Genomic DNA, 25,539 nt, shown 5'->3' with positions numbered 1-25,539 from the left:
TCTGCAGCAGCCGACAGGAAGTAGCTGTTTGAGGTTTCTTTTTCTGAAGCTTATGAAAATCACTAGATTCATTTTTCAGTCATGAGTTTCAATGCTTTATGGAGTAAAAACACTATATATGTATATATATATATATAAGGTCACACTCACTTTAGTTTGGGGTCATATTCTCACTATTAACTAACTAATAACTACGACCTTCGCCTTTAACTTTTTAGTAATGTGTTGTCTGTCCTCAGATGGAGTTTGACGAGAAGGAGCTGCGCAAGGAGATCAGCTACGCCATCAAGAACATTCACGGCATCAGGCACGTCTGTCCTTCAGTCCTGTCCAGATCTCCGTCCCGTTTTATGTGTCCTGCTCGTTTGTCTGGGGTCAGACCTCACGTCATACATCACGCATCTAATCACAAACGTCTTTGACTTCAGCCGTGTCACTGTGCAAGGGCATCTCATCCCATCAGGGAGTTAGGATGAGGGTTTTGTGATTAGATCCGTGACTGTCCGTCTGTATGTGTCCCTCCTCGCCTCTCGAATGAACCTCCGTCTGTAGAGTCTTTCTTGTCTTTAGGACAAGAAAACATGTGACCTTTGGGTTTTAATAACTAACAAGAGGCTTTTGTCATGATAATTATTTCCATTTATTATGAGTTTTTGTCTCACGGGTCGCGTCAGACGAGAGGGTCGACACTGAAAATACTTCTTAATATCGCTGATATATGAATATATGCAGAGTTCTGCTTTTGGGTTAATTTAATTATTTTTTTATCACTGTTGGGTGTAACTCATTACTAAGTAATTAATTACTGTAATTTAATTACTTTTCACTTGAAAAAGTAAAGTAATGGATTTTTTTTTTCTTCATTTTTATGTAATTTATTTAAGTTACTTCTGATGTAATTGCATTAAATACTGTATAGACTATAGAACAATTCTATATAAAACAACAGTAGATTTAACATCAAAATGTAACATCTAATGATAAAATGCCATGTTTTAAATGTAAACTTCTCCCTTTAAATATATCTGTCAGTTCAAGAATAATGTATGCGATTTTAAATTATTTACTTTTTAATTAGTACAGTAATCTACGGAGAGACATTAGCAAATCAAGAGACCGAAATAGTAAATCGTGCATGAGATTTAGCAAATCGAAGGAATAAAATAGTAAATCGGCCGTGCAATTTAGCAAATTGAGGGAGCGAAATAGTAAATTGTGCGCATCATTTAGCAAATCGAGGGAAAGAAATAGTAAATCGTCCATGCGATTTAGCAAATCGAGGAAATGAAATAGTAAATCGTCCGCAAGATTTAGAAAATCGAGGGAACGAAATAGTAAATCGTCCACGCTATTTAGCAAATTGAGGGAACAAAATAGTAAATCGCTTTCACAATTTAGCAAATTAAAGGAACGAAACAGTAAATCGTCTATGCAATTTAGCAAATCGAGGAAACGAAATAGTAAATCGCTTGCGCGATTTAGCAAATTAAGGGAACGAAATAATAAATCGTCTATGCAATTTAGCAAATTGAGGAAACGAAATAGTAAATCGTCCACGCAATTTAGCAAATCAAAGGAATAAAATAGTAAATCGTCTGTGCAATTTAGCAAATCAAAGGAATAAAATAGTAAATCGTCTGTGCAATTTAGCAAATCGAGAGAACAAAATAGTAAATTGTGTGCACGATTTACTTGTTTTTCTTGGATGTCATGTGCAGGGCTCCATAGTAATCTAATCACACTGTTGAAGATGTAATTAGTGGCTAGTAATTGATTACTTTTTCAGAGTAACTTACCCAACACTGATGATTAATCAAAATGTTGATGCAAACAAAATAATACATAACAATAACTGGTAACACTTTACAATAAGGTCCCATTAATTAATGTCAGTTAATGTATGAACTACAGCAATACTTTTGTTACATTATTTATGAATCTTTGTTAATGTTAGTTAAGATCCATTAAATAATACTTTTTTATTTTAATGTATTAATAAATGTAGAAATTAACACTAAATTTAATACATTCTTTAGAAGTATTTTTCATTGGTAGTTCATGTAGTTAACTAATGTTAACCAATGGAAACTTCTTGTAAAATTTTATCGTCATATCTGCTTACCGATGATGTTCTTGTTTCAGTTTTAGATGTTTTCCCTTGTAGGTGATATTTTAGACATGTTGATAGTTAAAGGGGCTATAAGTAGAATTCAGAAATTCGCTCTTGTTATTAGCGACACCGGTGGCCATTAAGTGAACTGCAGCCAGGAACTTATTGCTTGTGCTCGCACTTGTAACGTACGAGAGACTGAACATGATTCAAAGTCCTGATATACTCATTAAAATGTGATTAATGCTTGAAAATTCTTACATATAGCCCTTTTAAATTAATAAATTTGACTTAATTTGATAAATTTGACAAAATACACATCTTTCTTTCCGCTGTTTTCTTTTTAGTTTTAGTTGCGTTTTCCTGATATTTCAGGCTTCAATGGTAATTAAATAAATTTAACTTCAATTGATACATTTACCAACCATAAACAAACAAACAATTGAGCTTCAGCAGGACATTTGGAGTCACTGTTTCAGTTCTTCATTCATTTCTTATGGGCTGGGAGGGAGTTTGTTGGATTAATGCTGTACTTTCCACCCAATTTTTCCTTTTCTTTCTCTTCTCCTCTGTCGTTCTTTTCCCGGGCCTGTCCGTTCTCTCTCTGGTCGGACAGAACTGGGCTCTTCACACCGGACATGGCTTTTGAGACCATTGTGAAAAGGCAGATCTTGAAGACTAAAGAGCCGTGCCAGAAATGTGTGGACATGGTCATTTCTGAGCTAGTCAATACCGTTAGGCAATGTACCAAGAAGGTAAAGGCCTGGTGGAGGGTTACAGTGTCTCCCATCAACCCAAACTATTGCTGTTACCCACCTGTGACCCCCCCACCACCCCACTCGCCCGCTCACGGGATCGCAGGGTATTGTGGGTGATTACCGTCGTGTATGTTCGTGTGCCTGCAGCGTTGGACAGAAGGATTCTGGGTGGAATGGCTGCATTGGCTTTGTGTACAGAGGGCTGCGGACGCTGAGGTTTCACCGCTAGCTGATCGTAGTTAATCATTTGCTTTACGAAATCGTAAAGAGTAAGGAAACATGGCTTTAACCAATTAACAGCATCTTTACTAGGGCTGCACGATATTCAAGGAAAATGTGATACCTTGTTAAATGTGATATTTGATTTATTAAAACATATTTAAACAAATTAAAACATTTAAAAACTAGAGCTGCACGATTCTGGATCTTTTTTTGATGTTGTTTAAATAGAGATCACAATTCTTAATAGACAACTACATAACATAACGTCATTTACTAGAGGTTCTGACAATATTAAAGGATTAGTCCACTTTTTCACTGGCCTCCAACCGGTTGAAGGTCAAAATTACAGTTTCAGTACAGAAAGCTTTAAACGATACCAGACGAGGAATAATGGTCTTATCTAGAAAAGCGGTCGGTCATTTTCTAAAAAATACAACTGTATATGATTTATAAACACAAAATATCACATTGAATGTACTTCCGGTTTCCGCATTCTTCAAAACGCTTACGCTGTATGTCCTACGCCTTCCCTATTCTACTTATGGAACGAATACGGCACCAGTTTCGTTTTTTTTTTCGTAAGTACAATAGGGAAGGCGTAGGACATAATATTTAAAACAGTCGGGTTGAGTGAATGATTCAATGACTCACTCATAAAGACTTCACTCGTTTCGTTACTGAATGTATCAGCGTTTTGTAACGAATGTCTTGAATGAATGATTTATTAACAAATACATTTTTAACAGTCACTTGTCACCATCCACTGGTGTAATGATATAATTGATACATTGATTTACTCTATTTTTGATCGCATCAGTGTTTATATCCAAACTATAAACTGTTATCCCAGTACTTCTGTGATAATGTGAATGATTGTAAGACAGAAATAATGATACTGTGTGGTTGTGAAGCTGTTTCAAACCTATACATGACAACGGCTCTCTCTGGACACAGATCTGTGATCGTACTTGTCAAAGGTTTAATAGACACAGACGAATCGTAGTTATTTAGGAATAAGATCACGTGGGTGTTTGAATCGAGATCACTATATTTTACTGATTAATCGTGCAGCTCTGTAACCAACATACTACAGATTGCTTCAAGCAGGACCACCAAATTCCAGTCTATTCTCTGCTATCTGCCTCACTATAAAAATATCTTTTTGAAGCATTCAAATAATTGAGAATGATCAATCCCTTGTGATATGCATTGGTGATATTTCAATATATCGTGCAGCCCTATTTTTCGCAGTTAAAATTATAATTTTTACAGCATCACTCAAGCTATGAGTTCATCTAGCAGACGTCAGCGTCCAAACGCTCTGTTTATTCTGAGACAGAAGCTTTGAGGAAGGCAAAGATGCGGCTAACGGCAGTCAGAGATACTGAAGACTAAATCTAGTGCGGAAGAACATGGCTCTTATTATCAATTCTCAAACACTTCGGGAAGCTCTTCGACTGCCTTTGGTTTGCACATCTGCTTTCCGGAAGCTTCGTCTCGGGCTGGTGGATGGGTGACGGGCCGACGTCTCTTCGGCTCTGATCCGCTGTCGAATGGCTTGAGGAGAAACCAAATGTCTCACTTGCCTTCTCTTTCCCCTGTGCTGTCTATCTATCTGCCCCTCCAACCCTGTCTATCTGTCATCCCTCCACCTGTCTCTCTCTTCTTCTCTTCCTCCATGACTTCCTCTGCAGGACGGGCCTGTTTACCCCCGACCTGGCCTTTGAGGCCATAGTGAAAAAGCAGATCCAAAAGCTAAACGGGCCGTGCCTGAAATGTATAGATATGGTTGTGAGCGAACTCACCTCCACCATTCGCAAATGTAGTGAGAAGGTAAAGAGGAACGAAGCTCCGTTCGTCCACGTCTATCTTAAATGTACGGATAGACCGATGGCTGGACTTAATAGCCATAATAATTTTCAGGGTCTGAAACAATTTCAAACATAGTTTAAAGGGAAAATTAGCTTTTTGTCATCATTTACTCGCCCTCATGTCGTTCCAAAACTCTTCAGGCGTGTAAATGATGACAGAATTGTCATTTTTCTGCAAAAAAAGGCCGTTATAATTTGAGCTTCAGCTGCTGTTGGATTGTCGGGGTGATGTTGACACACATGTCTGTGACATCGTTCCTGTGAAGTTCAGACGTTTGCTTGATTTTGTGTAATTGAGGATCAGCTGAAGATGAGTAGATAGATTTGTCAGATTTGTAATAGAAGGAAAGAGGAGTCATAAATATGTGTATGTGTCTTAAGTTATAAATACTGTATACTTTTACGTTTTATTTTTATTAAGTTGTGTGTGCCAGTGTTATTTTATTTAGTATTATTTATATAATGTTTCAGTATTTATTAAGGTATATTAAATTAGCTTTTATTTTATGTTATATTATTTAGCTTATTTTATTTTATTTCAGTTTGTCATTTTAGTAGTTCGATTTACACTATTTTTTATTTTAGCTGGTTGCCATCGCAACATTTCAGATTTTCTGAAGTGTTTTAAGTTTAAGTTTTTCATCTAATATTTACATTATATTTCGGCTAATGAAAACGTAGTAGTTTTAGTTAACAAATAACACCAGGTGTCCATCAGTGTCTGTATGTGCAGATTTTGTAGCAGGAATATGGTGTATCTCAAAACCTTTCTAGGTTATATTTAACTTGAAATCAGAAGAATAATAAATGATATACAGTAGTAGCCAAAAACGATGTCCAGCCTAGGAAAACTGACATCTTCATCCTTTATTTTAAATATTATTAAAGATTGCATAAGCATTTTGCGTAGTTGTGCTTTGAGTCGATTGTTTAATGAAACAATGAAACATAATTTTTGGCCAGGCTGTAAAAAATAAAACTTCTAGTCATAGTTTGCCTTTTTCTTCCAAATAATATTGTCAGATTAATACTTTCACCAAGTTTAGTGTTTTGTTCTTCCCTCATATTTAAAGTGGACATATAAAAATCATACTTTTTCCATGTTTAAGTGCTATAATCGGGTCCCCGGTTCATCTACCAACCCAGAAAACATGAAAAAAGGACAACCCAGTAACTTTGTTTTGGTGAGCCTTTCTCTGCAGGCATGTGAAAAAACAAGCTGCTCAGATTTCGCTCCCCTAGGGGATCTTATTATAATATTACCGCCCCTTAATCTGCATGTTTCCACCCACGGCGCCACCATTTCGCAAGTGACAACGGTGTACCAGTTCTAACGCCATGGCAAAAGTTCAAGCAAAGCATGATAACGGTTCCAATCCTCATTTTGGCTGCGTAAGATTCTCCAGCTTAGTTGTTGTTGAGCTGTTAGAGCTCCGCCCTCTTCTGGAGCAGCAGCTCATTTGCATTTAAAGGGACACACACAAAGACGGCGTGTTTTTGCTCACAGCCAAATAGGGGCAAATTTGTCAAGCTATAATAAATGATCTGTGGGGGATTTTGGGCTGAAACTTCACACACACATTCTGGAGACACCAGAGACTGATATTACATCTTGTGAAAGAGGCTAAATAGTCCCCTTATAAAAAAATATAAAATATTTTCCTCATATTTTGCTGGTTTAATCAAATTTGTATTGTCATTAAAAACAAATATCCTCTCTGGACATCACTTTTGGCCTAATTTTTGCATTTTGACATTATTTTAATGGCAAATTCTGATTTGAATGCCTATAAATGAGCCATTTGTTGTCAATTTTCTGTGATTTACTATAAATAAAAGTGAGAAGCACTAAAACGTCAGCTAAAATTCTGAAAATAAAAACTACTACTGCTATAATAGTATAAAAAAAAATACTAAAATAACACTGGTTCACTTAAATCAACATATGGACAGCACATGCTGATCTCAAATTTTGAATAGATTTCGTAGGTTTCATAGATCAGTCCAGCAACTATCGGTCTATCCTTACCACTCAGATTTCATCCTGATTTATTTTGTCTGTCAATTTAATTTACTAAGTATTTGTGTCCTTTTCACAGAACAGTAGCCGTAGACATTTTATCCAAATTTGCTTTTATTAATGCATGCCCCCTCGTTTAGCCCTTTTTTTTGCGTTCTCTCACTTGTTGGTTCAGTGTGTTTTTCTGTCAGATGTGTGTGTTTTACTTCTAACGTGAGAATAACGCCATTGTGGCTCGTCTCTTCTTCTGTTTGATATTTATACCATAAACTGATGGAATAACTGATGCTTCAGGCAGGAAGATCTTCTTACACCAGCAGACTAACAGTCATACCAGAACATCTCTGTTTCTCTCTCTCATATCTCTTCTATCATTTCATCATCCATCACCTGTTCTCTGCTCTCAGAAATATTCTGCCTTCTGTGGATTTGGACTGTATGGAGTTTTGTGTCAGAAAAAGTTAAAGGAACAGCTCACACAAAATGAAAAAAATCGGTCATTATTTACCTTCCAAATCCATATGTTGTTGTTTTTTAATTTAAAGCACAATTTTTGAAGAATCTTCAAGCTCCAAATTGGACACAAAATCCCCATAAAAGCATCATATAAGTATGATAACATCAGTCAGTATGACTCGTGCACTAGTTTTCTGAAGCTTTGTGTTTTAAGACGTCATTCGCTCAAGATCTAGGCAGCAATTCTCAAATCCTGCATATTCAAATGTATCAATCGCATGCAAATAAGGTACAGGGAAAACAATAATTAATCCATCCTTTTTGGAGCTTGACAGTCATATAACAAAGAGTTGCATGTAGATTTTTCAGAAATTCGTCTTGCGTGATTGACTCAAAAAATGAGCAGCGTATGTGTTTGGAAGGGCGAGTAAATGAAGTATGACGTAACAATGCCAGAGCGTCTCTCTGTCAGTAATGATTTCATTCGATTTTATGATAGAATATATAATATATGCAGCCTGTAGGTGTGCGAGTTCTTCTGAAGATTGAAGGGATCTCAGTGTGAATCCACACAAGGACTCGCGTCTTCTCGTCTCAACTCTTCTCCTCTCGTTCTCGCTGTTTTCTCAGTAACCTTCATCTCAGAGCACGTTTGTTATGCCTGTTCGTCCGTAGCTCCTCTAGAAACACTCATTTCTACAAAACCTTGATCATGTGATGTTTCACTGCCAGACGCCCATCACTGCATCCCTGTGCAACCCAAAATACTCTGCTGGTGTATTTTTTGCGATTGTATATTTGTATGTGTGAGTGTGTGTGTTGATTCTACATTGGCTTCAAGTTTCAATGCATCAGCGAGTCAAACAGATCTTGATAATTCGGTTATGTTGGAAAACTTGCAGTATTTAAAGTCAAAGTCTGTTTACTTTCTTAATACTCATTTGTGGTCTTATTGTGAATGATTCATCAGCACAATTCATCTGGTATTTGGCTAAATTACTAGACATTGCAAAGCCGAGAGGCTCACACACAACTAACTATTCTAATGCATTGAACTTTAGAGTCATGCTGTATGTCTGTGCACATGATTGACATGCATACATATATAATGCAAGAATAGTGTGTTCTTTTATGCTGATATTGTAAAAATCATGTGTGTGTGTGATTTCACAGACTTTGCAACAGGTTCTCACTCAGAAATGGCTTCATTTTAGAATCACGCTCATTATTTTGTGCAGTTAGCTATTATGTCTAGTTAGTCACCTGTTGCAAACCCTGTGTGTTGGTGGTTGGGGTCATATGGTGTATCCGCATTACAAACGCGTGTGGTTGTGTCACAGCTGGCCCAGTATCCCATGCTGAGAGAGGAGATGGAGCGGATCGTCACTCAGCACATCCGTGACCGCGAGAGCCGCACTAAAGATCAGGCGAGTCCCGTCCCAATCTAAACGTGTTCAAACAGCTGTTGAGAGGAACGGGTTTGATTGTTTCTTCTTTGCACTCGTCAGGTGCTGCTGTTGATTGACATCGAGCTGGCGTATATGAACACCAACCATGAAGACTTTATCGGATTTGCCAAGTGAGTCGCGTTTCCTTGACCTTTAACATCAAATTACCCAAAATGTTTTAACCCTCTTATCATACTAAAGTATATTAAACTTGTTTATTACAACCCAAATTATGGAAATGTTGGGACAATTTTTAAATTTGAATAAAATGAAAACTAAAAGACTTTCAAATCACATGAGCCAATATTTTATTCACAATAGAACATAGATAACATTAATGTTTAAACTGAGAAATTTTACACTTTTATCCACTAAAAGAGTTCATTTCAAATTTGATGCCTGCTACAGATCTCAAAAAAAGTTGGCACAGGGGCAACAAATTGCTGAAAGAGCAAAAAAAAAAATTAAAAGATTCAGCTGGGAGAACATCTAGCAACTAATTAAGTTAATTGATATCATGTCTGTAACATGATTTGTCTTAGAGGGATGTCTTAGAGAGGCAGAGTCTCTCAGAAGTAAATATGGGCAGAGCTGTGAAAGAGTGCGTAAAAAGATTGTGGAAAACAATGTTCCTCAACGTCAAATTGCAAAAGCTTTGCAAATCTCATCATCTACAGTGCATAACATCATCAGAAGATTAAGAGAAACTGGAGAAATCTCTGTGTAAGAGACAAGGCCGAAGACCTTTATTGGATGCCCGTGGTCTTCAGGCCCTCAGATGACACTGCATCACTCATCGGCATGATTGTGTCGATGACATTACTAAATGGGTCCAGGAACTCTTCCAGAAACCACTGTCGGTAAACACAATCCGCCGTGCCATCTGCAGATGCCAACTAAAGCTCTGTTATGCAGAAAGGAAGCCATATGTGAACATGGTCCAGAAGCGCCGTCGTGTCCTGTGGGCTAAGGCTCATTTAAAATGGACTGTTTCAAAGTGAGTGTTCAATGGTCAGACGAGTCCAAATTTGACATTGTTGTTGGAAATCGCGGATGCCGTGTCCACCGGGCTGAAGAGAAGGGAGCGTGTTATCAGTGTTCAGTTCAAAATCCAGCATCTGTGATGGTATAGGGGTGCATAAGTACGGTTGGGAAGCTTGCATGTTTTGGAAGGCACTATGAATGCTGAAAGGTATATAAAGGTTTTAGAGCAACATATGCTCCCCTCCAGACGACGTCTATTTCAGGGAAGGTCTTGTGTATTTCAGCAGGACAATGCAAAACCACACACTGCAGCTATTACAACAGCATGGCTTCGTTGTAGAAGAGTCAAGGTGCTGAATTGGCCTGACTGCAGTCCAGATCTTTCACCTATAGAGAAAAATACATCAAAGACGACCACAAACTCTTCAGCAGCTGGAAACCTATATCAGGCAAGATTGGGACCAAATTCCAACTCCAAAACTCCAGAAACTCAAAGCCTTGATGCCCAGACATCTTCACACCGTTTTGAAAAGAAGAGGAGAAGCTACACCATGGTAAACATGCCCCCGTACCAACTATTTTGTAGTTGAAATGAGCTCATTTTGTGCATATAATTGTAAATTTTCTCCCTTTAAACATTTATTGTGTTATCTATGTTCTGTTGTGAATAAAATATTGGCTCATGTGATTTTAAAGTCTATTAGTTTACATTTTATTCAAATTTAAAAAAATGTCCCAACGTTTCCGGGTTGTAAAATTAAACTTGTTTATATATACAGCTATGGAAAAAATGAAGAGACCACTCCAAGTTCAGAAATCAATGTTAAGTAGGCTCTTAATTTTTTCCATAGCTGTATATTATATATATATATATATATATATTATAAATAAAAAATTACCGATTTTTTCTTATTTTATGATGATTTAATTCAAACTCTGTCCTGTTTAGTGCTCAACAGAGAAGCAGTCAGATGAGCAAGAAGAAAGCGGCTGGTAATCAGGTGAAGGGGTCTAAATAGAGATTATATTCATCACACAGAAGTCAATATTAAATTCTCTGTTGCATATTGAGAGTCATGTCATGTGTTAAATGTTAAACATGTTCATTTAATGTGTGTCCAGTGTGTACTTTTCTCTGTTCTTCATCTATGTTTCTTATTCTTTATCTTCACGCCCTTATCAACTGATCCAGGGCCAGGTTTGTTCTCATGCTTCTCTCAAGTTCAAATACAAGCTTTCGTAGAGAGAACTGGTCTTAGGTCAGACGTCACAGTGATGTTCCTGGTTCAATCAAGTTCAGCTCCATCAACAGCATTTGAACATAACTTTAACTCATCCCTCAGCTTATTAAAAACACAGATATTCACCAGCAACATTGTTTACTAGTGTGATAAAATCACTAACTAGCCATAATTCAGCTCCACACAGTAAGCCACGAATGCTGTCGATGGAGGCTTTACTGAACCCAGAACAGTGTGTTAAAGTCGTAGAGCTGCTGTATGAAGGTCTTTCACACTCTTACACTGATGTAGGTGCAGTTCTGCTTCACTCAAATCAGTTGTTAAGGGCAGCGAGTGACAGCATGTGTGACGGTCCTGTTCTGCTCATTTATCTCAGTTCTTCAGTTGTTCTCCACTATAGAGAGACTCACATAATCATAATCATTGTATTGACCTGTAGATGATGTAAATGTGTTTTGTATGTTTTGGACACACAATCCCCAGCAGATTCTTGATAAAGATGTGTGTGGGAGATCAGCGCAGCTGCATAAAAACATATTCAATAACCATCTGCAGTCCAGTGGATGGATGTCTGCACTGGTGTATTTCAATTAAATGCAAATGAGGTTTAGGATACAGTAGATGCCGTCTTATTCAGAAAAGACAACATTATTCGGTGAGTGCAACAGCCAAACATGTCCGCCAAACAAAAACAATAGAAGAGCAGCGTATAAACTGTAAAGAACTACTGCTATGTTTGATATTTAATATTTGCATGAAAGGTGCCGTTATCTTCTGTTTTTACAAAACATTCGTTGTTAATAATAGCCTACTGCTGGTGTTATACTTTCAGTCATTTTGAATTTGAATTGACCATATGCACAGAATGTTCTTAAGAAGTTCTGCAAAAACATAATCCAGCTGGAAAACTTCCGGTGAAATGTTTTTTGTCGGTATCTTCAATGGCCTGAGGTATCTTTAGCAGCATCAATAGTGTCATAAATAGTTTATAATCTGAATATGAAGAGTTTGGTTCCAAAACGCGATAAACGTCATTTTCAAAAAAATTGAGTTTCCGCCAAAATCAGTATAGTATCTGGTCGGTATTGAAAAGTCATTTATCAGTTTTGCGCAAAATGTGATATCCGTCATGTTATTCTGTCATGTTTTCTCCCTTTCTTTCCAAAACGCGACAAACGCCAGTCTCCTTTTTCTGCAGAACGTGATATAGCCGCTCAACCAATCACAGCGCACCATTCCACCCACTGTAAACATTGAAGGCTTTTTTAAAAAGCCGTTTTAATACCAATGTACTCGACAAATGTGTTTATTTAACCGTGCGGTGGCGCCAGATACTCTTTAATCGGTGATGACAAATAATTTATAACATTAACAAGATGATTCGTTGAATTCATTTTGGGAGCGACGGCTGAATGTATTTTTAGTAAAATGCCTGAATATAAAATAAATATTGGCAAAGTTTAGACTCTGTCATATATGTGAATAAACTTGCTTTGTTGTGTATTTTCAATTTGAAAAATAACTTTTATATTGATGGATTAATTGCATTTTGGGAAAAAAATGGATTTATTGCAGTTTTTATAATAAACTTTTTAAAATCAAAATGTAGATTTGAATTTTTAATGTTTTTATAACCAAAAGATGCTATGTGAAAGTTTGAAACAGAAAATAGTGGTTTTCATCTTGCCACTTTCTTGGTAAAGAAAACACCTTTTTACTCAAATTAATCAAAATGGAGTTATTGCGTTTTGGAACCAAACTCTTCATATATAGTCTGCTGTTAATTTAGTTATTCAAACGTAAGATGACATAAAAATATGTCTCAGTTTTCCTGCTCGGCAAAATCGACCATCAGTTTTCACACTTTAGTGTTAAAAAAAGCATCATCACACAGTAAATTAAAGATTTATTGAGCACTTTAGTTAGATTCGTTGAATAAAATGTGCAGAAATCATTGATCTTGTGCTGCAGTGACTGACAGCTGCTGTGATTATAAAGGGAGTGTGGTGCTCGCTTTAAAAGTTATTGTTTTTCATGAGATTGTGAGTATTTCATACTTCACCTTGACAAAATGTATTTTTAAACCTAGTGATTTTATAATGTTTAATATTTATTCAAAAGTGAAACTGAGTGAAAAACTATTACAGGAAATGGCTGATACGAGCCAATAAATGATCCTCTGAAAGTGATAATTAATGTAATTTTTATTTAAATAAAAGCGTTTATCAAACGTTGAATTTTCTACATCTTAAAACATTCGGTTTTTACAAATGGGGACAATCTCAGAAGGATGAACAAATAATGTTTGTTGATGTACAGAATGATCAGTTCACCGGAAATTCCCAAGCTGGCTTAACGAAAACCAGGAAGTAACTGTGCATAAGGTCAGCTGCCTTGACTTTTTGGGTTGACCTGTAAAACTCAAATGTCTACTTTTTGGCTAAGAAATATTTAGCATTTTTTTTTTTTACATTTTATATTATTTCTCAGTATATAGGATATGTTTAAGATAAGTTTGTACAACTTTTGCCTTCATATTTCATGCATATTTTCTGCAACGATATTTAACAAGTAAGTATTACCCAGCTCTACTTGATTCACACTTTTCTTTCATTGAATTGCACACTGTAATTCATTCATAATGAACCCAGCAACCTCCAACCTCTTATTTTAAATCGAGTAGCATCATCACATTCATGTGATTCTTATAATCAGAACGGTCACAGCTGCCTTGATCTCCACTGAAGTCTCTGAGCGTCGCTGGTGTTTGTGTCTCAGATCATTGTGCCGTTTTCTGTGTCTGAATCTGTCTCTTTTACAGCATCAGTTGTGTCCCGTTTTCATAATGATATATCATGTTTTTCTTATTCTTTTTTTACTCTGGTGCATCAGGATGAAATTATGGTAAGTACAGTTTGTGTATTTTTCAGCACTGTCAGCGTCTATCACAGTAATTAGACTGGACTCGGATGAAACATGCTTTTGCATCATGTACTGCAGCGTACTGTGTCTGTATTCAGCGGTTGCATAAGACACTTTCACAATCAAACTCATTTCCCTGTATCTCCCTGGAGCTGCAGCAGTCACTAAAGACGTCAGTCAAGCGTAATGATGAGACGGCCGGTGACTGTACAGTGTGCACTACAAAGGGTTTCCTTCTTATCTTCATGCCACAAGCATGTTCTTTATTTTAGTCAAAACCAGTATTTCATGCAGCTTTTCAATTCTCACATAGCTGTCAAGAAGCGGTCTGTTTTTTTTTTTTTTGTAAAAAGAAAAAATATTTTTTGACTATTCATTTTTTTTTTTAACTTTATTATTTTTTGACAATTAAACAAGTAAATGAATAGGATTTGAATGTATGTAATCTTTAATAATGTATGTATTAAATTTTTGTAAGTGTACATCATGGTAGTGATTGTTGAAATGATTTTATAATAATAATAACAGCACAATCAATGATTTCATTACTGTAATTTTTTTTTTTGGATTACACTAGTGAGAATTTAGAGTGAAAATATCCTTAATCATAAAAGTAATGTCACAAATAAAAGTAACTAATAACGTTTGTTGAAAGTAAAAACAAAACTTATGAAACCAACATGAATACAAAGATAATATTTCTCAGAACTTGGCAGATTTTTCAAACTTATAATGTGTGTCAATGTGTGTTTTATGCAACAGAAATTCATTGAAAATTAATGTATGGGAGGAGAAGATAAAATACAGAAAATAATTCAGAAGATATCAATAATATTTTAAGCTTGTTAAGGGGTCACTTTGAGAAGAGTTTGTTTGCTAAATGGTTTTTAGAGGTTATTTATTTATCCGTCCACTTGAGGCAGAAGCGAGTTGCAGTTGTTCAACAATCCAGTGAAGAACATTTACATTTGTGCCAGTCCAGGCTGAAAACACTCAAACACCTCAGTGAGTGCTGTCTGAAGAGATCTTGATGAGCAAGTTACAATTATTTTAAGGGATAGTTCACCCCCAAAAAAAACCCACCCTCAAGTTGTTCCAAACCTGTATGAATGATGTCTGGCTTCTTTGGTGATTTATTTATTTTTTTAATCTAATGAAGCTGTTGAAGTCTCTACTAAAACTATTCACAATTGCTACCCAGTTAATTATAAACTTGATGAATTTAATAATAGTATTGTAGAGACAATGAATCATTTGTTTTGGGACTGTGTGTGACTTTTCAAACTTTGTTAAAATGTATCTATCTTCAAACTTCTGTATAAGCCAAAAAATTGTGTTTTTTGGTGACTGAAATTTATAGAACATTGTTTCTGCCATAAAGTCACAATTACCTTTTTTATTTTATTTCACAATTCTGACTTTTTTTCCTCAGAATTGCACATTATAAACCTAGAAATATGAGTTCTAAAGAATTGCACATTATAAAGTCAGAATTGCGCGATATAAAGTCAGAATTGCGAATTATAAAGTCAGAATTGCGCGATAAAGTCAGTACTGCGAATTATAAAGTCAGAATTGCGCGATATAAAGTCAGAATTGCACAATATAAAGTCAGAATTGCGAATTATAAAGTCAGAATTGCGCGATAAAGTCAGTACTGCGAATTATAAAGTCAGAATTGCGCGATATAAAGTCAGAATTGCGCAATATAAAGTCAGAACTGCGAATTATAAAGTCAGAATTGCGCGATATAAAGTCAGAATTGCGCGATATAAAGTCAGAACTGCGAATTATAAAGTCAGAATTGCACGATATAAAGTCAGAATCGCGCGATATAAAGTCAGAATCGCGCGATATAAAGTCAGAATCGCGCGATATAAAGTCAGAATCGCGCGATATAAAGTCAGAATCGCGCGATATAAAGTCAGAATCGCGCGATATAAAGTCAGAACTGCGAATTATAAAGTCAGAATTGCGCGATATAAAGTCACAATTGCGAATTATAAAGTCAGAATTGCGCGATATAAAGTCACAATTGCGAATTATAAAGTCAGAAGTGCACGATATAGTCAGAACTGCGAATTATAAAGTCAGAATTGCGCGATATAAAGTCAGAATTGCGAATTATAAAGTCAGAATTGCGAATTATAAAGTCAGTATTGCGAATTATAAAGTCAGAATTGCACGATATAAAGTCAGTACTGCGCGATATAAAGTCAGAATTGCGCGATATAAAGTCAGAATTGCGCGATATAAAGTCAGAATTGCGCGATATAAAGTCAGAATTGCGTGATATAAAGTCAGAATTGCGTGATATAAAGTCAGAATTGCGAGATATAAAGTCAGAATTGCGTGATATAAAGTCAGAATTGCGAGTTATAAAGTCAGAATTGCAAATTATAAAGTCAGAATTGCGAATTATAAAGTCAGAATCACAAGATATAAAGTCAGAATCGCGCGATATAGTCAGAATTGCGTGATATAAAGTCAGAATTGCGAGATATAAAGTCAGAATTGCGAATTATAAAGTCAGAATTGCGAGATATAAAGTCAGAATTGCGAATTATAAAGTCAGAATTGCACGATATAAAGTCAGATTTGCGAATTATAAAGTCAGAATTGCGAATTATAAAGTCAGTATTGCGAATTATAAAGTCAGAATTGCACGATATAAAGTCAGTACTGCGCGATATAAAGTCAGAATTGCGCGATATAAAGTCAGAATTGCGAGATATAAAGTCAGAATTGCGAATTATAAAGTCAGAATTACCTTTTTTATTTTTTTATTTAGTGGCAGAAACAAGCTTCCATAGAAATTATACCCTTCTCATTTTAAATTTGTACTTAATTTGTTAATTTTTCTTGCCAAATTTTATATTCACAAGTGTAAGTTTTCAAAGAAAACTCCTTTTTTATTTTTAAGAAAGATTATGATATATATTTAAACTCTTTAAAGAACTCTGAAAACCAAACATTTGATGGACCCCATTGACTTCCATAGTATTTTTTCCCCACACTATGGAAGTCAATGAGGTCCAGCAACTGTTTGCTTACCAACATTCTTCAAAAGAAGATTTCATACTGGTTAGGAACAACTCGAGGATGAGCAAATGATGTCTGAATTTTCATTTTTGGGTGAACTATCCCTTTAAACTATTACCATATTTATAGCTTTCTGAAGAACACCACATCTAGTTTAATGACAGCGACACTTAAAGGAAACTAGCGCCCCCTTGAGACCTGAGTTTTGTTACTGCCACAGTATGTACTTTCTGGAATAATAAGAGTATTTGCATCTATATTTATGTACTTCTTGTGTTTTCAGTAGGCAGTGTACACTAATATACGCGTCCTCTGACATCGGTGTGTATTTCAGGTGATCAGGAAGGGCTGGCTGACCATCAATAACATCGGCATCATGAAGGGCGGCGCTAAGGAGTACTGGTTTGTCCTGACGGCCGAATCACTGTCCTGGTACAAGGATGACGAGGTGAGACATTTTGAGATGTGAGATTGAGTTTTGTTCCAGTGTTGCCCGCCGTCGGGTCGGTTAGGATGCTCCACTGAAACACATTTTGGAGAAATCGGTCTAGAAGCGTTTCAGTGACTCTGCACAGGATATGAGTAAGATCCAGAAAATGACACACTGCAGATTAACCCTTTCATTGTCTCATTCTCAACATCAAATGTCAACATGGTCTCATGACCGCATCACAACTGATCGTTTACTTCAAAGTTAAAGCAACATCGTCTTGATTTATGTTGGAGAGCTGCCTCGAAACGTCCCGCGTGCTTCGCTCAAACACCGGCGCCATCGCGGCTGCTGCTCACCAATCATTATTCCCTTCAGCTTTAACGCCACACTTTTATGTGGAATTATTTATATCAGTTTTTTCCGCAATAGAAAAGAAATGATGTCAATTGGGTTATTTTTAAGCCGTCCAGTTTTGCCCGTTTCTGCTGACTTGACTCTCTTTTTCCTCTGGCGTGTTTTTGGCTGGAATATTTTCCAGCACTGGAAGGTTTTCCTGCTAAATGAAGCTTGCAGGACCTGCCGGATCTCCGAGAGCTTTTCTCTGATGATGCCGCTGCAGCTTTCCACACATGCTCAGTCTTTCAGAGAGGAAAAGCATAAAAAAAAAAAAAAAAACTTACAGGATGATGCCGTTTCTTACATTTTAATACGTTTTTAAATCTTACCCCAGACTTTTGAATGGTAGTTTATCAGGTTTTCCACAGAAATGTGAAGCAGATTAATAGTTTTTAACATCGATAACAATCATAAATGTTTTTTGAGCATCAAATCATCATTAGAATGATTTCTGAAGGATCATGTGACACTGAAGACTGGAGTAATGATGCTGAAAATTCAGCTTTGATCACAGGAATAAATTACACTTTACTATATATTCACATAGAAAACAACTGTTATAAATTGTAATAATAATTCACAATTTTACCGAATTTTACTTACAATATATTCACATAGAAAACAGCTATTATTTTAATAATATTTCACAATTATACTATATTTTATTTACAATATATTATTCTAATATTTCACAATTTTACTGCATTTTATTTACAATATATTCATATAGAAAACAGCCATTTTAAATTGTAATATTTCACATTTTACTGTATTTTATTTACAATATATTCACATAGAAAACAGCTATTTTAATAATTCCCATTTATACTATATTTTATTTACAATATATTCACATAGAAAACAACTATTTTTTAATATTTCACAATTTTACTGCATTTTATTCACAATATATTAATAGAAAACAGCCATTTTAAATTGTAATATTTCACATTTTACTGTATTTTATTTACAATATATTCACATAGAAAACAGCTATTATTTTAATATTTCTCAATTTTACTGCATTTTATTCACAATATATTCACATATTAAAATAATAGTTTTCTAATATTTCAGTTTTACTGCATTTTATTCACAATATATTCACATAGAAAACAGCCATTTTAAATTGTAATATTTCACATTTTACTGTATTTTATTTACAATATATTCACATAGAAAACAGCTATTTTAATAATTCCCATTTATACTATATTTTATTTACAATATATTCACATAGAAAACAGCTATTTTAATAATTCCCATTTATACTATATTTTATTTACAATATATTCACATAGAAAACAACTATTTTTTAATATTTCACAATTTTACTGCATTTTATTCACAATATATTAATAGAAAACAGCCATTTTAAATTGTAATATTTCACATTTTACTGTATTTTATTTACAATATATTCACATAGAAAACAGCTATTATTTTAATATTTCTCAATTTTACTGCATTTTATTCACAATATATTCACATATTAAAATAATAGTTGTTTTCTGATATTTCAGTTTTACCGCATTTTATTCACAATATATTCACATAGAAAACAGCCATTTTAAATTGTAATATTTCACATTTTACTGTATTTTATTTACAATATATTCACATAGAAAACAGCTATTTTAATAATTCCCATTTATACTATATTTTATTTACAATATATTCACATAGAAAACAGCTATTTTTTAATATTTCACAATTTTACTGCATTTTATTCACAATATATTAATAGAAAACAGCCATTTTAAATTGTAATATTTCACATTTTACTGTATTTTATTTACAATATATTCACATAGAAAACAGCTATTATTTTAATATTTCTCAATTTTACTGCATTTTATTCACAATATATTCACATATTAAAATAATAGTTGTTTTCTGATATTTCACAGTTTTACTGCATTTTATTCACAATATATTCACATAGAAAACAGCCATTTTAAATTGTAATATTTCACATTTTACTGTATTTTATTTACAATATATTCACATAGAAAACAGCTATTTTAATAATTCCCATTTATACTATATTTTATTTACAATATATTCACATAGAAAACAACTATTTTTTAATATTTCACAATTTTACTGCATTTTATTCACAATATATTAATAGAAAACAGCCATTTTAAATTGTAATATTTCACATTTTACTGTATTTTATTTACAATATATTCACATAGAAAACAGCTATTATTTTAATATTTCTCAATTTTACTGCATTTTATTCACAATATATTCACATATTAAAATAATAGTTGTTTTCTAATATTTCAGTTTTACTGCATTTTATTCACAATATATTCACATAGAAAACAGCCATTTTAAATTGTAATATTTCACATTTTACTGTATTTTATTTACAATATATTCACATAGAAAACAGCTATTTTAATAATTCCCATTTATACTATATTTTATTTACAATATATTCACATAGAAAACAGCTATTTTAATAATTCCCATTTATACTATATTTTATTTACAATATATTCACATAGAAAACAACTATTTTTTAATATTTCACAATTTTACTGCATTTTATTCACAATATATTAATAGAAAACAGCCATTTTAAATTGTAATATTTCACATTTTACTGTATTTTATTTACAATATATTCACATAGAAAACAGCTATTATTTTAATATTTCTCAATTTTACTGCATTTTATTCACAATATATTCACATATTAAAATAATAGTTGTTTTCTGATATTTCAGTTTTACTGCATTTTATTCACAATATATTCACATAGAAAACAGCCATTTTAAATTGTAATATTTCACATTTTACTGTATTTTATTTACAATATATTCACATAGAAAACAGCTATTTTAATAATTCCCATTTATACTATATTTTATTTACAATATATTCACATAGAAAACAACTATTTTTTAATATTTCACAATTTTACTGCATTTTATTCACAATATATTAATAGAAAACAGCCATTTTAAATTGTAATATTTCACATTTTACTGTATTTTATTTACAATATATTCACATAGAAAACAGCTATTATTTTAATATTTCTCAATTTTACTGCATTTTATTCACAATATATTCACATAGAAAACAACTATTATTTTAATAATATTTCACAGTTTTACTGCATTTTATTCACAATATATTCACATAGAAAACAGCCATTTTAAATTGTAATATTTCACATTTTACTGTATTTTATTTACAATATATTCACATAGAAAACAGCTATTTTAATAATTCCCATTTATACTATATTTTATTTACAATATATTCACATAGAAAACAACTATTTTTTAATATTTCACAATTTTACTGCATTTTATTCACAATATATTAATAGAAAACAGCCATTTTAAATTGTAATATTTCACATTTTACTGTATTTTATTTACAATATATTCACATAGAAAACAGCTATTATTTTAATATTTCTCAATTTTACTGCATTTTATTCACAATATATTCACATAGAAAACAACTATTATTTTAATAATATTTCACAGTTTTACTGCATTTTATTCACAATATATTCACATAGAAAACAGCCATTTTAAATTGTAATATTTCACATTTTACTGTATTTTATTTACAATATATTCACATAGAAAACAGCTATTATTTTAATAATTTCACAATTTTACTGCATTTTATTTACAGTATATTCACATAGAAAACAGCTATTATTTTAAATGGTTATAATATTTCAAAATTTTTACTGTATTTTTGATCAAATAAATGCAGCTTTTGTGAGCAGAAGAGACTTCTTTAAACAAAACAATTCCTAACTTTTTAATGGTAGTTTAAGCTTACATATATTTATAGTATTTATAGTGCATTCTGTTGACTTTAAAATGCTTTCTAGGTAGGTGTCTCACTAGGGATCGAGTAAAGCTGGCACACACATGTGCATACCAAAGCCTGACCTGTCACACACACTCGCCAAGAGAGGGCTGCTCCTCATAAAACCATTGACTTTCAAAGAAATAGAGTGTGTGTGTGTGTGGTTAGCTGGTTTGGGTCAGTCTAACTAGGAGCATGTGGGGCAGAGACAGCGAGGGGGTCCACTTTCATCTGTCTGCGAACACAAAGTCTCCTTCACACTCTCTCTCATGTATTTATTTTATCGTGGGCTGGCGATGTCGGTTTCTCAGCACTCAGAGCCCCAAAACTAACACAGTCCGACTCAGAAGTAAAACACTCACTAATGAGCTCAGAAAGCAGCAGAAAACGCTTCCATGAGTGTGTCTGAACACGACGAGTCCTCAAACACACACACACACACACACGTTTTCTTCTCCTCTGGTGGCTGAGGTCGAGACCCTCATCACTCTCTGTCTAAATGATCAACAAGCGTCTCAGTGACATCACTTCCTGCAGATGAATTTCTATGCAGACGTGCTCATCCTGATTTTTCACTCTTTGTCTTGTATACCTCTGGTGTTTTTGGGTGAACAGGCAGCGCTGGTGATACTGGATCTGCTTCCTATTATCACACACACCAGTGACTCACATGAATGAAGAAAAACCTGGAAGCAAATGAAGCAGCAACCCTGCCGATGGCCTCAGCGGCCTGTCAATCAAAAGTCCACACACAGACACGCACTAAATGAAGACAGATAATAGATATTTAAGGCTGATTAGCCAAACCCACTACTAAAATTTATTTATGAATCATTTTTACCTTTACTTCTGAATACAGTTTGATTCACAAACTATAGCTAAGTAAAGTTAAATCATGGAGGAGGCTATTTTTAGTTTTTGCTCTGTGCGCATGCGCCATTTTTAGCAGTTGCATTGCGTATCGTGTTGTTTTTCCAGCATTTCTAACCATGAGCGGCATGTTTTTAAGATGTGAAATTGATGTTGTGTGAAGCGCTGAAATAAAAACACACACACTTTTCCTCAAGACAACAACGAAAGATTCCATATAGAAGATTCCACTATAAATACACTAATTAAAAGTATATTTGTACTTCAGTGCACTTGAAAAAGTATACTAAATACCACTAATACTAAATAGTTTTTAGTGCATTGAAATAAAGTATATTACACTGAAAAAAAAATTACTTAATTTTGCTTTTTCAAGTTTTTGCACGCATATTTTTTAAGTAAATTTCAAATATGGAATTAAGTAAGTCTACTTAACTAAGTTAAGTAAAATTAACAAAGAAAATAAGTAATTTTAACTTAAGTAATTTCTACTTAGTTAAAAGTTTACTCAAACAATATAACACTGAATAAAAACCATGCTTTTAAAGCGTATGCGTTACTTAGAAACATCTCATTAAATAATACAATAGATAATGTGTAGACACCATATCTACATGTTAGAAGTAACAACGCCTGAACGCAAAGACCTCAATACTTGGTTCACAATACACAATGACGGTAACATTCGATGGATTGTTTTTGAGTGTGAATATTCCATCTTGAATAGAAAATGAACTCCAAATGTCACAAAATGGCAAGTTACTAAACATAACCACAAGAGCAATGTTAAAACAGTGTAAATACAGCGAAAAAACAACCTCATTAATTATTCAAGGCCTAGTGCATGATGGGAACACCAGTATCAGAAACGTTGAGTAGTTTTACTTAATTTGAAATGCTTTAAAAATTAGTTCAATCTTTTTATAGTAATCCTAAATTTAAATGGTTTTTATTAAAAATATATTACTAATGTACTAGTTATAAGTACATTTTCCCAACTGTGGTACTTAAAGGTGCCGTAGAACGTCTTTTTAAAAGATGTAATATAAGTCTAAGGAGTCCCCTGAATGTGTCTGTGAAGTTTCAGCTCAAAATACCCCATAGATTTTTTTTATTAAATTTTTTTAACTGCCGATTTTGGGGCTTCATTAAATATGCGCCGATTCAGGCTGCGGCCCCTTTAAATGCTCTAGCTCCCCACCCAAGCTCACGACTGCCTTAAACAGCATAAACAAAGTTCACACAGCTAATATAACCCTCAAAATAGATCTTTACAAAGTGTTCGTCATGCAGCATGTCTAATCGCTTAAGTATGGTGTTTATTTGGAGGTTTACATTTGATTCTGAATGAGTTTGATAGTGCTCTGTGGCTAACAGCTAATGCTACACTGTTGGAGAGATTTATAAAGAATGAAGTTGTGTTTATGAATTATACAGACTGCAAGTGTTTAAAAATTAAAATAACGACAGTCTTGTCTCAGTGTATACAGTAAGAAACGATGGTAACTTTAACCACATTTAACAGTACATTAGCAACATGCTAACAAAACATTTAGAAAGACAATTTACAAATATCATCACTAAAAAAATCATGTTATCATGGATCATGTCAGTTATTATTGCTCCATCTGCCATTTTTCGCTGTTGTTCTTGCTTGCTTACCTAGTCTGATGATTCAGCTGTGCACAGATCCAGACGTTAATACTGGCTGCCCTTGTCTAATGCCTTGAACATGGGCTGGCATATGCAAATATTGGGGGCGTACATATTAATGATCCCAACTGTTACGTAACAGTCTGTGTTATATTGAGACTCACTGTATGTCATTTCCATGTACTGAACTCTTGTTAACTATGCCGAGGTAAATTCAATTTTTAATTCTAAGGCACCTTTAAGTATACTTAATATAAATTTGCTAATTAGCACTAACACTTAAATTGATTTTAAATGGTTAGTTCACTCAAATGAAAATTCTCTCATTTATCACTCACCCTCATGTCGTTCCACACCCGTAAGACCTTCATTCATCTTCAGAACAAATTAAGATATTTATGATCAAATCCGATGGCCAACTGAGGCCTCTATTGAGAGTAAGATAATTTACTTTTAATTTTAATATTATAAAAGGAACGAGAATACTTTTTGTGCGCCAAAAGAAAACAAATAGGTGAGTAATTAATGACATTTTAATTTTTTCAGATAAAAGTAAATCAAACAAAAATTTACTTAACTACATCATATAAAGGGAATGTTAACAGTTACATTTAAATGTTAACAGTAATTAAACTAAACTACATTTATTTTTAAATGTTAAAAGCACATTTTAGTTCATATTTCATGGTGTCTCAAAATAGCACAGTTGAGTACACTTAGGTGTTCTAGAGATTATCTTAAGAAGTACTAAAGAATAATTTTTAGTATATTAAGTACAAAATTAGTGCATGGAAATAGTACATTATAGAAGTGTACTGAAATAAAGTTCATTTAATGCACTTTTTTCACCTGGGTATAGGCTTCTGTCAGGTGCTTTATATAGAGTATATAAAACCTTTTAAAGGTTCCCATCATGAGATCATTTTAAGGATTTAATTTTAATTAATTTTAATGAAATTTTATGAATTAAACAGTTCGTAAAAACTATCACTAAAAAAAAAAAAAAAAGACCCATTAAACATTAAGCAATCATTAAAGACTTTTCTCCTTATATAGAACCTTTTTGGCATAAAGCGTTTTTAAAGTTAAATCAAGAACCCTTGAGTTCTATATAGAACCACACTGAACCTTTTTGTTCTGAGTGTGTGTGTGTGTGTGTGTGTGTGTGTGTGTGTGTGTGTGTGTGTGTGTGTGTGTGTGTGTGTGTGTGTGTGTGTGTGTGTGTAAGCAGAAGTAAAGGCATCGGATCAGGAAACACTGC

The 25,539-nt window shown here is 33.8% G+C and overlaps 1 protein-coding gene across 1 annotated transcript in view; it reads left to right on the top strand.

Annotated features, from left to right (window-relative positions):
• Positions 1 to 25,539, top strand: part of dnm1a (dynamin 1a) — a 75,199-nt gene that overhangs the window by 22,105 nt on the left and 27,555 nt on the right. Inside the window, exons 9-15 of the mRNA XM_067406707.1 lie at positions 240 to 307; positions 2,727 to 2,865; positions 8,778 to 8,864; positions 8,946 to 9,016; positions 10,819 to 10,870; positions 14,003 to 14,014; positions 17,409 to 17,522. Coding sequence (XP_067262808.1) covers positions 240 to 307; positions 2,727 to 2,865; positions 8,778 to 8,864; positions 8,946 to 9,016; positions 10,819 to 10,870; positions 14,003 to 14,014; positions 17,409 to 17,522 — 543 coding nt within the window. The remainder of the gene's footprint in view (positions 1 to 239; positions 308 to 2,726; positions 2,866 to 8,777; positions 8,865 to 8,945; positions 9,017 to 10,818; positions 10,871 to 14,002; positions 14,015 to 17,408; positions 17,523 to 25,539) is intronic.

Source organism: Chanodichthys erythropterus, chromosome 13 (assembly GCF_024489055.1).
Source record: "Chanodichthys erythropterus isolate Z2021 chromosome 13, ASM2448905v1, whole genome shotgun sequence".
In the NCBI taxonomy this organism is placed as follows: Eukaryota; Metazoa; Chordata; class Actinopteri; order Cypriniformes; family Xenocyprididae; genus Chanodichthys; species Chanodichthys erythropterus.
This window is presented reverse-complemented; position numbering and strand designations above follow the sequence as displayed.